At 40.0% G+C, this 13172-nt stretch overlaps 1 protein-coding gene across 1 annotated transcript in view; it reads right to left on the bottom strand.

The window, feature by feature from the left end:
• LOC121941282 (glypican-5-like) overlaps positions 1-12888 on the bottom strand; it is a 59310-nt gene extending 46422 nt beyond the window's left edge. Inside the window, exons 1-3 of the mRNA XM_042484040.1 lie at positions 12640-12888; positions 9042-9203; positions 2945-3486 (exon numbers count right to left, since the gene is read on the bottom strand). Coding sequence (XP_042339974.1) covers positions 2945-3486; positions 9042-9203; positions 12640-12817 — 882 coding nt within the window. The 5' untranslated portion in view covers positions 12818-12888. The remainder of the gene's footprint in view (positions 1-2944; positions 3487-9041; positions 9204-12639) is intronic.
• Between the last annotated feature and the right edge of the window lie 284 nt (positions 12889-13172).

Genomic DNA, 13172 nt, shown 5'->3' with positions numbered 1-13172 from the left:
CAATCTATCGGACACAAATGGATTGTGAGACTTTGCTGTCATTAGGAAACAGTCAGATGGATAGAAATGAGCCCGTCTCTATCTCATGACAGGACTGACATGGCCGTATTTTCCATAAACCAAGTTGCCTTCTGTCACTGAGACTGTTCCTGCTTCTCCCCCTGGCTCTCCTTGACTTTGCTGAGTGTGTTTTTCTTTCCTTTCCTTTACTGAAGAGGATAAACATGATGGGAGTTGTTTTTCCACCACGCTTTCTTTGCTTCCAAGAAACTCTCAAGCGGGATGAACAGTGCCATCTTCCAAGCCTCTCTATTGTGGGCGCCGTTAAAGCTGTCCAGCAAATTTCGAAGCAGCCCTGTAAGATGCACGGAGGACACTGCCAGTTCTCTTGGCAATGCTCTTGTTATTTGTCAGTCTAAAACTTAATGTGGGAATGATTTATTGATGATTAAATGCTGTGAATGAATGATTCAGAAATGTGAGAGATGGGAGCGTTACTGCATTTTTTTTTTACTTGCTACTCCACAGGCAAAAGGAGACAAATACTCTGAGGACTCCCATGCATCTCAAACAGTATCAGCTACAATACATACACACACACACAAACACAGAAAATACCTCAAAAGAAAAGCATTAAATCAATGTTTACTGTCCGCTGAATTCTAAATCTGAAATGAGATAACAAATATTTCCTAAAAAAACGTGTAGACTCAAACAAAAGTAATCCCTGGCTCAAACATCACTAATGACACACTAGAAGTGTGCCTGTATCTGCAGTAAACCCGCCCTCTGCCTATATCTTCTAATTTTTCTTCTTATTTTGCTGTGTTAGAGATGTTTCTTTGCATGTAGCCATCAGCCAATAACAGCAGCAGCTGATGTTGGGACATGCAACATCGTCAGCACAGCGCAGAAAAAAAACAGAAATGCATAAATAATGAGACGAATCGAGACAAAGCGAGACAGAATCCAGAGTTGGCTTTTGTTTTTACTGAAGGGGATGAGGAGCAACGCAAAGTTGGTCTGTTTTGTGTTGGCTAAGTTGGTAATGGTAGTTAGCTTATTTAGCTTCTTAATGTGCTTTTCTATGCTATCCATATATTGACTATAGTACTGTAGCTTGCAGTGTCTGGCTGTGTAGGGAGGAGTGGCCAAGTTTGAATGTTGTGTTGGCAAACAGTAAACAACAATTCTTGGATAGTGTACATTTAAGGAAGCAAAAGCATTTGTGATATAATACAAAATAACTGATTTGGTAGGATGTTTAAAGGTGCATTATGTAAGATCTGGACATATTTTAGTTTAAAACATTCAAAAAAGAGAAGAAGTAGAACTTCTTTGACCTTATGTCCAAGATGCTTATGTATTGCGTTGCAGAGATAGTCACTGCTAGGCAGCCAGGGACGGGCAGTCCCTTCTGTAATTATACATCCTGGTCTGAGAGGGGATAGTGAGTCACTGAGGCTCTAGTGTGCTGCAGGAGAGGATGAAGAAGTTGAGCCTGCTGGAGCATAGAGTCAGTGGATGCAGCGTAGAAGATACTGCAGTGAATTAACTGTGTAAGAAACACAGTGATGGCAGAAGCACCATTCTCCCTATCACAAGCAGCTCCCAGAAAGAAGCAATGTTCCATGGCTACGAAAAGAAGCGATATAAGAAGCAAAACTCGAGTAAATATTGGTGTGGCTTTCCAACCCTGGAGACAGCTCTCGGAGAGTAAAAAGATGTGGTTTGATGCTAAACTCGTAATGTTTGTTTTAGACTGGTAAGTAACATCTAACATTGGCTATTTATCAAAACATACCTTTAGTGTCACTATTGACAACTAAAAAACTGTAGTATTACAGTTCACGAAAAACTTCAGGTAAACTACACACAAACACCATTCTGAACGCCAGATCATAAGACAGCAGCCTTATTTGAGCGGCTGTATTCTTGCTCTGCTGTCAGTTATGAGATGCCTTATTTGTGACTGATGACTATATGGGGGGGTTAGGACACAGTAATGGACCGACATTTAAATACTGCAGTTGGACTCGTTGGCTGGAACTCACATAATGCACCTTGAAGGGCAAGTTCATTTAAAGGAATAGTTTAACATTTGGGTAAATTGCTTATTTTATTTCTCACAGTAAAACCCACAAATTGACATTTTATATTTCTATTTGTGTATGGATTAAATATAGAAGACATAAAGGGGTGATTGGTAAGAGCGCTGCTGCTATTTTTTTCATTTTGGACAGTTGCCTCCCGTCTCCCGTTGTTATGCTAAGCCAAGCTAATTGCCCCCTGCCACTTGCTCCATATTTAAGGCACAGACATGATCTGTTTATCAACCTTCTCATCAAACTCTCAGCAAGAAAGACAATTAGCACATTTTCCAAAATGGCCTATAATTTCTGACAACTCAATAATACAGATCACACTAGAGATGAGCAACACCAGTACCTGTATCCATAGCCGTATTTGAAATGGGCAGAGTGTGGTTTGATCTGGAAATGGAAGTTATAATTCTAAACCTGAAACTGATATGGGTTGATCAGAAGATGCTATATCTATTATTTATTATAAAACTATTTAAAGAACAATCTTAGGATTGAGCTTCAGATCAATTTGATCACAAGAGACTGATCACAGCTACCCAAATGAGGATTTTTCATTATTATCACAAGTACGAATATTGACAAAATTTACTTTGATGATACTCGTACTTGTAAAAAGTGCATTATCTGTACCGGATACTCGTTTCATCCGAGCATTCAGCTTAATCCTAGAACATAAGCGCATACATTTGCTTAACATTCTCTAATGACAAGTATCCAGGAGAATATATGATGAATTTATCAGTATTAGTGTATACAGTATAATATAATGAAACCACACACACATATTTAAGACGACACATACACACAATCAGTGAATGTATACACATTTAAACACTTACCAGACATCCTCTCATAACGTTGACACACAGGCCGGTGCAGGGCCGTATCAGTGTCATCCCTCTGCAGTGGGAGCAGTACTGCATCCTCACTAAGCCTCGCCCACACTCTCTGGATAACGTTGCCTTCTCCGTCGCATTCACCACCTCTCCAGCCAGTATCAGCAGTCGGCTCAGTGCTCGGCCCGACCCGAGCGCACGGGACAAGCTGCTGACCAAGAGGCGAGGATGGGGTCCGAACGGGCTGACATCCTGCCGTGTCATCCTCAGGCAGTCGTTATGATTAGGGGAGGGAGGGGACTTGGGCGACATGTGGCCGATCCCGGGGTTCAGCAGGCGGCGGTACACCAACGGGAAAAGATCGTTGTAGAACCGACGCACGGTGCTGTCCAATGAGGAATTTGAATCTCCTGAAAGGTGGCGTTTGATGTCGCTGAACAGCTGAAGCACGAGCGGGCGGCAGTCAGATGTCAGAGCAGAGTAGGCGCTGTCAAACAGAGTGCTGGTCAGGTTAGATGTGAAGGACACGAGCGACTCGAAGGTCTCTAGAACGAAAGAGGAGGCAAACATGCATTTTATTGTACAATGCACACTAATGACAAACATCTATGATAATTAATCATGAATATAACAAGAAAAGAATATTAGCAAGATCATTAAAGGACAAATTTGCTGATTTTTAGCCAGCTATTTGTCCTCAGTGTGTGTAGCTGAACAGTGTTTAGCCTTTCACCATCTCAGATAACACGTTTTGCTTGAACTTCGGAGAACTTTTACTTGGAGCACTTGTGGCATGGGGGGGGCGAACAAGGTTGTGTGCACACGCTGGGATGAACCAGAGAAAATCTGCAACGTTTTTCATTTAAATGTTGGAAAAGTTAGTACATTTCTGGTCAGTCTACTGACTCCTTTTCGGATGATGTGGAATTGAAATACACTGAAATTAAAGTTGACAAACTGAAAATTTGGCCATTTGATGGCCCTGGATAAAACGTCAAGGGATCATCAAAATTATTAGAGGATTAATTCTAATGACTTTGGTGATAATTCTGTGTCAAACCATGTCTGTGTCATATTTAATGGCTATGCATCCTGAAATTAAATTGCAAATTTCAGTTTAGTTCAAAGTGGTGGACGGACCAGACTGACCAACACTGCCATCCTTTGACTGACCCCGCTTGTGTGGCTGAAAAAAACACGATGAGCAATAGCATTCTTTAAAAACAATAAAAAGAATAATAAAGATATTTTTGTTCATTTTGTTCAGTATTTTGGTTCAAACTTTCAACCCCTCACTGCCAGTTTATTAGCTTCTACCACCAATAGTTCCCTGCTGCAACTATAGGTACACCAGTAATGCTTTAGCCATTGTAATGAATAAATTCATAAAATAAACACATAAAAAAGGACAAAAGTGCCACGAGTGTATTACATAAAACTTTACAGAAGGAAGCATGCATCTAGTATCTACTCTAGTTATCAGTTTGACATTGCTGGCTCACCTGTGCTAGCTAATATTACAGCTTGACCGAGGAGGACGCAACTAAAGTTTACATCGCTTCTTTTCCATGAGCAGGGACATGCTTCCTTCTGTGTAGTGATGCGGTTGGCGGGTGTAGTTCGGTGGAAAGACAATAGTTCCTACATGAAACTGCTCACAACAAGGTCTGTAGATTATCTTGAGTCACCGGGTCATAATATCTAAAGAGTAACATAGCTATTGAGTTTTTTAATTAATTAATTTTTTTTGAGCATCACAAGCCAAATGCCATCTACTTCCATTATATTGGAGAGAGCAGACATCTCTACGCTTGATATGTCCAACAACTGGCAACTCACATCAAAACGATCAAGATTAATATATAGCATTAGCATTACAGAATATGTATTTTGGATTTGGGGGGGACTGTCCCTTTCAATACAGTAAGTCTGTATAAATGTATTCCAATATCTAAATGAGGGTAAAACTGACATAGGTATGTATGAGTGCCGCATGTAAAATGTGGCTTTTTCATATCTGTGCATATATTATTGTTCCTCGTCACACAGAGCCTCACTAACCTTGGACTGACTTTATCTGCTGCATGCGAGCTAAAATTGCACACATCTTAATTCATCCTTGAGCTCGTTTTCACTACCCCGTTATCTATAGTCAGGTGTTAATGAGAGGCTCAATCTCAGGATCTGCTGCGTTTCCTCTGTCCGACAGGGTCTAATAAAGTGGACAGCACTCTTAACAGAGGCTGCATGCCCGGTGTGTGTGTGTGTGTGTGTGTGTGTGTGTGTGTGTGCGCGTGCGTGCGTGCGTGCGTGCGTGTGTGTCTATGTTTGAAACTTGCCAAGTAGAAAAGATGATGTCAATCTGATGGCATCCGGACACACACTGACACACACGCACAAACTGAGAGTAAGAGAGTGAGGGGAATCTATTTATCTGTGACTTTCACCAGGTCAATCAGAAAATGTGCATCTTTGTGTGTTTGTGTGTGTCATAACAGCTTTGCATTGCACAATCACAGCTGCAGCCACCTGATTCTACAACAGACAGTAATTTATTGGGGAATTTATTCAATAACTCACAGATTTACTCTGTAAGAAAATCATTATCACTGTCCAGGAGAGCTTATACACCACCAACAAGATATTTATTTTTGTTCTGTAAGTTTATACTTCATTTTCACACAAATACGTTCAAATAAATAAAGTGACGTTGATGGTTGTCGGGGGGATGAGGCAGAGGAGCAGCGGTGGCGCTGAGTGAGAACGTCTCACTTTTATATGTTTGCATACCCACGTCCTGGCAATAGCAACACAAATACAGACGGCATCGAGTGACACAGCAAAGACTATTCTGGGGTCATGTGATTAGCTCTTTACCCTCTGTGATTGGAAGACAGCTGCGATGTGGTAGAGAGGGCACGAGGGTCTTACAGTGCCAGGAGAAACACACGCAAGCATGCAGACACATATTCACACACACACACACACACGCACACACACACATGCACACACTAAAGTAATCCTCAGAGTGTAAATAGAGCCTGACTACAACCGCTCTGGGCATGTCTCAGTTTCTCTAGCGGGTTTTAATCACTGTGCTTTGGGGATTCGGCTCAGCTGTTGTAGAACGCTGCTGTGCAAAATTAATATAATTCATTAAAGGGCTGGTTCACCCAAAACAAAAAAAATCATTTTCTCACTTGCCGCTGAATTTTTGTTTTACTTGTACACATCCTGTTTTATATGATACTACTTTCTTGCAAAGAAATATCTTGTGTGAAAATTGTCAATAGTGGGGTCTCCTGAGAATCCAGCGCTTTGTTTATGAAAGGTTTTCACTTTTATCTTCCACCTTAATAAAAGGAACAGCTGAAATAACCCATAAACATGTATTGATGTTTTCCACCCTGTGATGTCAAAAGCATGATGCTTGACTGAATAAATGCTTTTAACATTTTTAATCTCATGGCTCTGCATAAAGTGTTTCCTGTTCTGCAATTTTTAATTTAGAATTATAAATTCCATATACTGCCATTGTACTGGGTAGCTGCAGTATTTTCAGAGAATGGTATCTATCACAATATCTAAAAGTCTAGTGTGAAGGATTCAGGGGCATCTAGTGGTGGCGTTGCCGATTGCAATCAACTGAAACTTTTCCCGAGTGCCAAGCATGAAGGAAAACTACAGCTGCCACCGTAAAAAGGCGAATGAGCCCTATCTAAAACCAGTGTTTGGTTTGTCTGTTCCAGGCTACTGTAGAAACAACATGGTGTACTTTGTGGTCTTTGTTTCAGGTGATTATAGACTAATTAAAACATAGCTATTAATATTATATTCAATTTCTGACACTATATCCTCCTTAAATGCAGGGTTCCCACACATTTTCATTGGCAAAATTTCAAAGCTTTTCACAGATTCACTCTATTCAACAAAATCTCAGTAAGTTGGCAAAGATGAAGAGACAGATGGAATGCAGGGAGAAACTCAAGAAACGTAAGTGATGGTAAATAAAACATCACAAACAGCGACGTTGCGTTGACTTTGCCTGGAAATTGTGATTGTGAAATTCTATGACTTTTCCAGGTTTTTCATGACCGTGGGGCCCCTGTAAATTCTATACACTGAACCTCAAAGCTAGTGGTTCTCACACTGTGGGGGGCCCCAACACCCCACCCCCACCCACCCTGAGAGGGCACAGAGCCACTGCAGGTTGAGTGTGGATAACCAGGGGAAAAATTTGGAGTAAAATGAAGTGGAATTGACCTTGACCTTTTGTTTCACTAAAATTCAAAACTGATCTTTTTTTAAATCATTTGCTTCACTTATTATTGATAATATTGATTTAAAAAATTTTGGGGTGGGGGACATGAACTGTTTTCAGCTTCTGAAAACGGCATGAGAAAAACTGTAGTTAACCAAACTATCTGCATGGGATGATAACTCTTGGGGTAAACGAGAAAATATGTTTTGATGGTATTTGGGTGAACTGACTTAAAATAAAACTCTTTACATTTAAATTAAAAGCAGCAAATTCTCAACTTGTCTTCTCTCACTTGCTGGAGTTCTTGCTCAGCCCGTCTTTGTGTATGGGTGTTTTGCATTAATTTTACCCATGGATGGTTAAGCCATCCGCTGGGCATAAATAGCAGCTGAAACGAAGCCTGAGTGCATTCAGATGTAGCAGGGGAGGAGAGAGTGAGAGATAGAGAGACAGAAAAAAAACAGAGAGGTACATGTTTGCCATGTCTGTCTGCTGGGTTTCATCAGCTCTACCCGTCTCATAATCCCTGCACGACATGCACACACATTCATGCACGCAAACACACACACACACACATACACACACACACACACACACACACACATACACACACACACACACACCGACTGGTGAATAGTGTTGAGAGACAAGTGGACAAGCAGAGTATTCTTCCTCCTATTCAGAGCAGCCCGTTAGGGACCGGCTGTTGCCCACGGCAACAACACTTTGCTGCGGATACGTACTGAATGTAAACATTCTCCGTCCCTCGCTCTCTCATTGGTCAAGAACAAAACATGATTATCGCAGCGACAGAGACAGACGGACAGAGAAAGAGAGCGGAGAGTTGTAACAAAGTTTTCCGCTGCTCCCTCCGAGAGTTTGCTCTCTGAAAGACTCAATCGCACATCAGTTGTTTGTTTGGCTAGCCACTGTGGCGCCTCACAAAATAAACTGGCCTCACACCACCACCCTGACACAAACTAGCTATTTCATGATGAACACACAAAAAGAGAATGGCAGGGGGGCTACAGGCACTTGACAGAAACATTAAAACACCAAAATCACCACTGCTATTAAAGTCACTTTGATTCACGCTCTTGAATCGCACCACAGACATCATCAGTGCTCGTCAATCCTTACGAATCCATAAGGAAAACTGATAATGCAGCATAGCTGGAAACAGAAACAAAATTTTATTATTGGAATACAACTAATGATTATTTCCATTTTTTATTCATCTTTAAATATTTTTCCGATCATTTTTCTGTTTTTCTAGTCCCAAATATGTCAAAAAATAGTGACAGTCCCCATTGCAATTTCCCAGAGCCCACTATGATGTCTAAATATTACAACAGTCCAAAAGCCAAAACATAGTTAGATAAATTTGCTAAAACAAAAAGCAAATTGTGATGTCTGAGAAACTGAAACCAAATCAATCATTTTTCTTTTAAAAAAAGAGACAATTATTTGAGTTTTTGTTCAAATACAATAAAATACAAAATATTTTTACAGAAATAAAAAATAATGACTAAATCAGCCTTGATGTGTGGCCTTTTTTTGACGCCATGTGCTGTGATATAAAGAGCGGGAAGGATTGCAAACTGAGCTGTATTTTGAAAAGACATGTATGTAACTAGTGTGAATTGCCAGCCATTCCTCAACGTCCAAAACTGATGGTGGAGGGATAAAGTGCCATAATTTCACATGAAGGGTCACTGACCAAGTCTCAGTATTTGACGAGTTGAGAGTGAGAATGTGCTTTTTTTCTCTTTAATAATAAATGAAATAAATTAATCTGCGTATTGTATTCTCTCATCAACACCCCTTCCCCTCCCTCACCTTGGTAGGCCTTGGTGTGTCCAGCGATCAGGTATTTAAGCTCAAAACTGTAAGATCGCATCTTCTGCTGCGTCTCGCTGCGAACAGCCGCCATGTAGCTGTCCTCCATTTTGCTGGTACAGCAGCTGGGCCCAGGGTGGACGCACACTCGCAGAGACTCATCTGAAAGACAGTGGCAGCAGAAATAGCTTCAGGACTCACTGTCACAGAGAGGGTACATCTCATCCAACACAGACTAGTGGGTGGAGGAAATTATTTCATGAAGTATGCATAGGTTTCTGTCAACCTTTACACTAACCTTTGTTAAATATTTGCAAGCGTACTCATCAAGTTTCTCATTATTAATAGAAAAAATGACATTTCTGATAAATGTTTGATATTTGTTCTCAAAATGATTTCCACCAATACACTTTGGGCTTATTTAGAGCTGGAGATTTGTCCTCACAGGTTGTTTTGAGATTCATGAAAATCCCAATTGCTACCACTAGTCCAGAAGAATCCATCTTGCTAATCTGTTAAATGAGTTTATCCAGCAGGGAGCGCTAATCTAAAAGCATTCAGAGCACAAGACTTTATGACTCCACAAAAATAATTCCACAATGAGGCCGTCGGGACCTGATATGATGACATGCACAGCTTGGGCAACTCTTCAACACTCTGCGTGTGTGTGTGTGTGTGTGTGTGTGTGTGTGTGTGTGTGTGTGTGTGTGTGTGTGTGTGGCGCGAAGCAGTCTGACTCTGGTAGACTGCTGTAAGCCAAGCTGTAAAGTAGCTGACTGAGATCAAAGAAGGGAAAGAGAGAGAAATGCGAAGAATGGACCGTTCACCTATGTCTGACCCACACACACCCACACCCACACACACACACACACACACACACACACACACACACACGTACACACACACACACACACACACAACAGACCTGCGTCAAACTTTAGTTATTCATATTAGCACTGGCTGACTGGAAACAACCACTCCAAAAGTAACTCAGTGAGCATGATTCCAAAACCTGCATTACCTCTGTTCTTGTCTCAAAACTATTTAGTAAACTAAATAATATCTGAACACACTACTTATTACACTTTTTCCAGAGCTTTCAGCTGCATCACATGGCCTTCACCTGCTGATGAAGTTTGCTCAGTGTTACAGAGTTCGGTCCGTTGTTATCACATGATACATGTTTTCAGCCACATGAAAACAGGTGGTCGTACAGTAAATGAGGGCGAAAGAATGTCAGTTCTTGTCTCTGAAATTTCTGCTAAATGGACCTTTTGTTAAGATTTTTTTTGTCGTGAAAGCTCTGTAAGTTAGAGTGACCTCATCCTTGCCTTGTTTTCTCAGCTTGAATAGTCAGAGGCTGGTACATTCATCCAATCAAGACAAGTAAGTGTTCGTGTGGATTAGGGATCAACATATTATCGGCCTGTCTAATTATATGGGCCGATATTTGGCATTTTGCCAATTATCTGCATCGGCATTTTATTTTAATGATCACAGATAAAATCAATCAATTCAAAAGTGCAAAGAAAGTGTCAGCGTGGGAGGAACCTTTACTTTGTAAAACTGCATGGAGCTATTTTTGTTTCTTCTTCTTTTTTTTTTTTTAATTTTGACTTAAAAAAAAGTTGCTAGGAACTTGCTGCACATGATGCTGAACATTTCAGTTTTTATTAAACATTTGGCATTTAAACAAAGTTTTGTGTTGGAGTTTGTTATATTCTAAATTCTAAATATTGACAGAAAGATTTTCTTTTTTATTATAAATGCACATCCACTCCAAATACCAGCTATCGGTCTCAAAATAATCAGTATCGGCCCTGAAAAAACAATATCTGTCGACACCTAGTGTGGATACCGCTCTCAAGGAGAGTACTGCCATTCAACTCATTATACAACCTAAATTACACCTCTCACAAGTCAATTCATGCATCTGATCACAGGGATGTTTTCTTTAGATTCTAGTGGTGTAAACATCTTTTACAAGCAGACATCTGTGCCTGAAAATTCAAGGGTGACCACCATGTATCATTAACTAGCTGGTAACAGTCACAAGCTCATAGCACACTCAGTTCAGTTCACTTCCAGCATCAGCAGTACTATTGTAGGAACACTACTCTGTCTTACGTCTAATTTGTCTGATAAGATACTGCAACCTAAGTGTCGTCGACCACAGGCAGACTGTTAGTCCCTGAAGGAAACGTATACAGCGTTCATTCTGTTGCAGCTGTATGAGTGTTATCTGCTGATGTCTGCCACAGATTTCCTTATGTCTGCTGATTATAGCGAGACAATTAACATCTGATTTTCATGCACTCTCTCGCTGCATAATTAAGACAAGGAGATCTTTATAGTCCACCACTTGTCAATACCACTTTTTTTGGTGCAGCTACAAAAAAATGTTGATGTCCTATTCAACAACTTAGTATTCAGGACTGTAATATTATGCAAAGACACTCTCATGAGCTCACATGGGCGTTTACATTTAGAAAACAGCTTCTTTAACACCACCACTTATAGCCAAGCATGCTTTCAAGAGTTCTGTATACATGCTGCAGACTATTACAGTGACAAGTTGATGGAAATAGCTTCCCTCTATGTGATGTGTTGGCCTATGCTGCACAGTGATAATCCCTTATATTCAGAATTTAGCCATGCATTTCTAAAGATATGCGTTTCAACCATGTGTCGGCTGCAAGACACAGCAATGTTTAGATTATTAAAAATCTCACAGCAGAAGAAATATTACACTAAAGTTCGATTTAACAATACCATTCGTTTGTTCACTTTCATTGTAGTCATTAAAAGGAGAATATATAAAGAATAAAGTGATGCTTTGAAATTATTTTCAGCACAGGAATGTTGCCAAGCTCAGACCGGCTTTTTTAGGTGAATCTGCAAGTGTGTACTTAACATTGAGTTTACATTCAATTATATATTTTATCTATTGAGATCTTAAGGATACTTTTTAGCATGGATCTTACATATTTCCAGTTGAGAAGGGCATATTTATATCATTTTTGAGTGGAAATCTTGTTAAAATACTAAGCTACAAGTACTTGAGCTACAAGTTCTTTAATCAAAATTGTACACAAGTATTATCAGTCAAATGTTCTTATAGTAATTAAGCAATGAATTCATTAGGGAATTAAAAGCAGTCATTATGTGGCAAAATGGCCCTATCAGTGTTTTATTATTATATATTACTTTATTTCATTATTGATACAGATGCATCATTAATAAGCAAACATTTACATCTTGTTGAGCTAATCTTAATTAGTTAAATTAATAAAACTGCATTGTAATTATGAACACATCATGTGTTTTGCATTTAAAATCTCTACTTTTTTAAATAAAAAAATAGTTTTTTTTAGATAACTGTAGTAGAGTAAAAAGTATAATATTTGCCTTTAAAATGTAATGGAGTAGAGGTATAAAGTAGCACAAAATGGAAATACTCAAGTAGAGTAGGACTGCTACAAATGTATACTCAATTACAGAGCTTCAGTAAAAGTACTCAGTTACTTTCCACCTCTTTTATATTTCATGTTCCTCCTACAGTAGTACTACCATGATATTTCCAAAGGGGCTGACTGACCTGTTCCCGGCCTGTCTGGCACGAGCTCCACTGGGCCTATTTGGCGCATCATGTAGGCTGTCTTCACCTCATGACAGCTGTCTGCATCGGCTGATCTACAGCCAGTCCTCGGTAGAAAAACCAAATAAAACAAAATCACCCAAAGCAAGTCCACGTTTTGTAAGGCTGCACGGAACATCGCAACATGTCAGTCAGGAGATAGAGGAGTCTGGGTGGTTAATATGAATTCCTACAAAAAGTCCCACGGTGCAGTGTGACTGAAAACTTCATCTGCAGCCAGTAAGTCTGTCTGGAGCTCAGTGTCAGCCTCAGCGCCCTCCTCCCTCTCTGACTCTCTCACTCACTTCAGCTCAATTACTTAATTGACATGTGCACTCAAAATACTTGTGAATAATGTGTCGTTTAAAAAACGTGCGTATGCTAGACAGCAACTATCGTGATGTTAACAATAACTTATTACAGTTAAGAAAATGATAACACAATAAGAGCATGAACTGTCACAACAATCATTCGGATTAAGGGCGATTTACTCC

The sequence above is a fragment of the Plectropomus leopardus genome, chromosome 3, assembly GCF_008729295.1.
Source record: "Plectropomus leopardus isolate mb chromosome 3, YSFRI_Pleo_2.0, whole genome shotgun sequence".
Classification (NCBI taxonomy): Eukaryota; Metazoa; Chordata; class Actinopteri; order Perciformes; family Serranidae; genus Plectropomus; species Plectropomus leopardus.
Note: the sequence above shows the minus strand (reverse complement) of the source record. Positions and strands in the feature narration are given on the sequence as shown.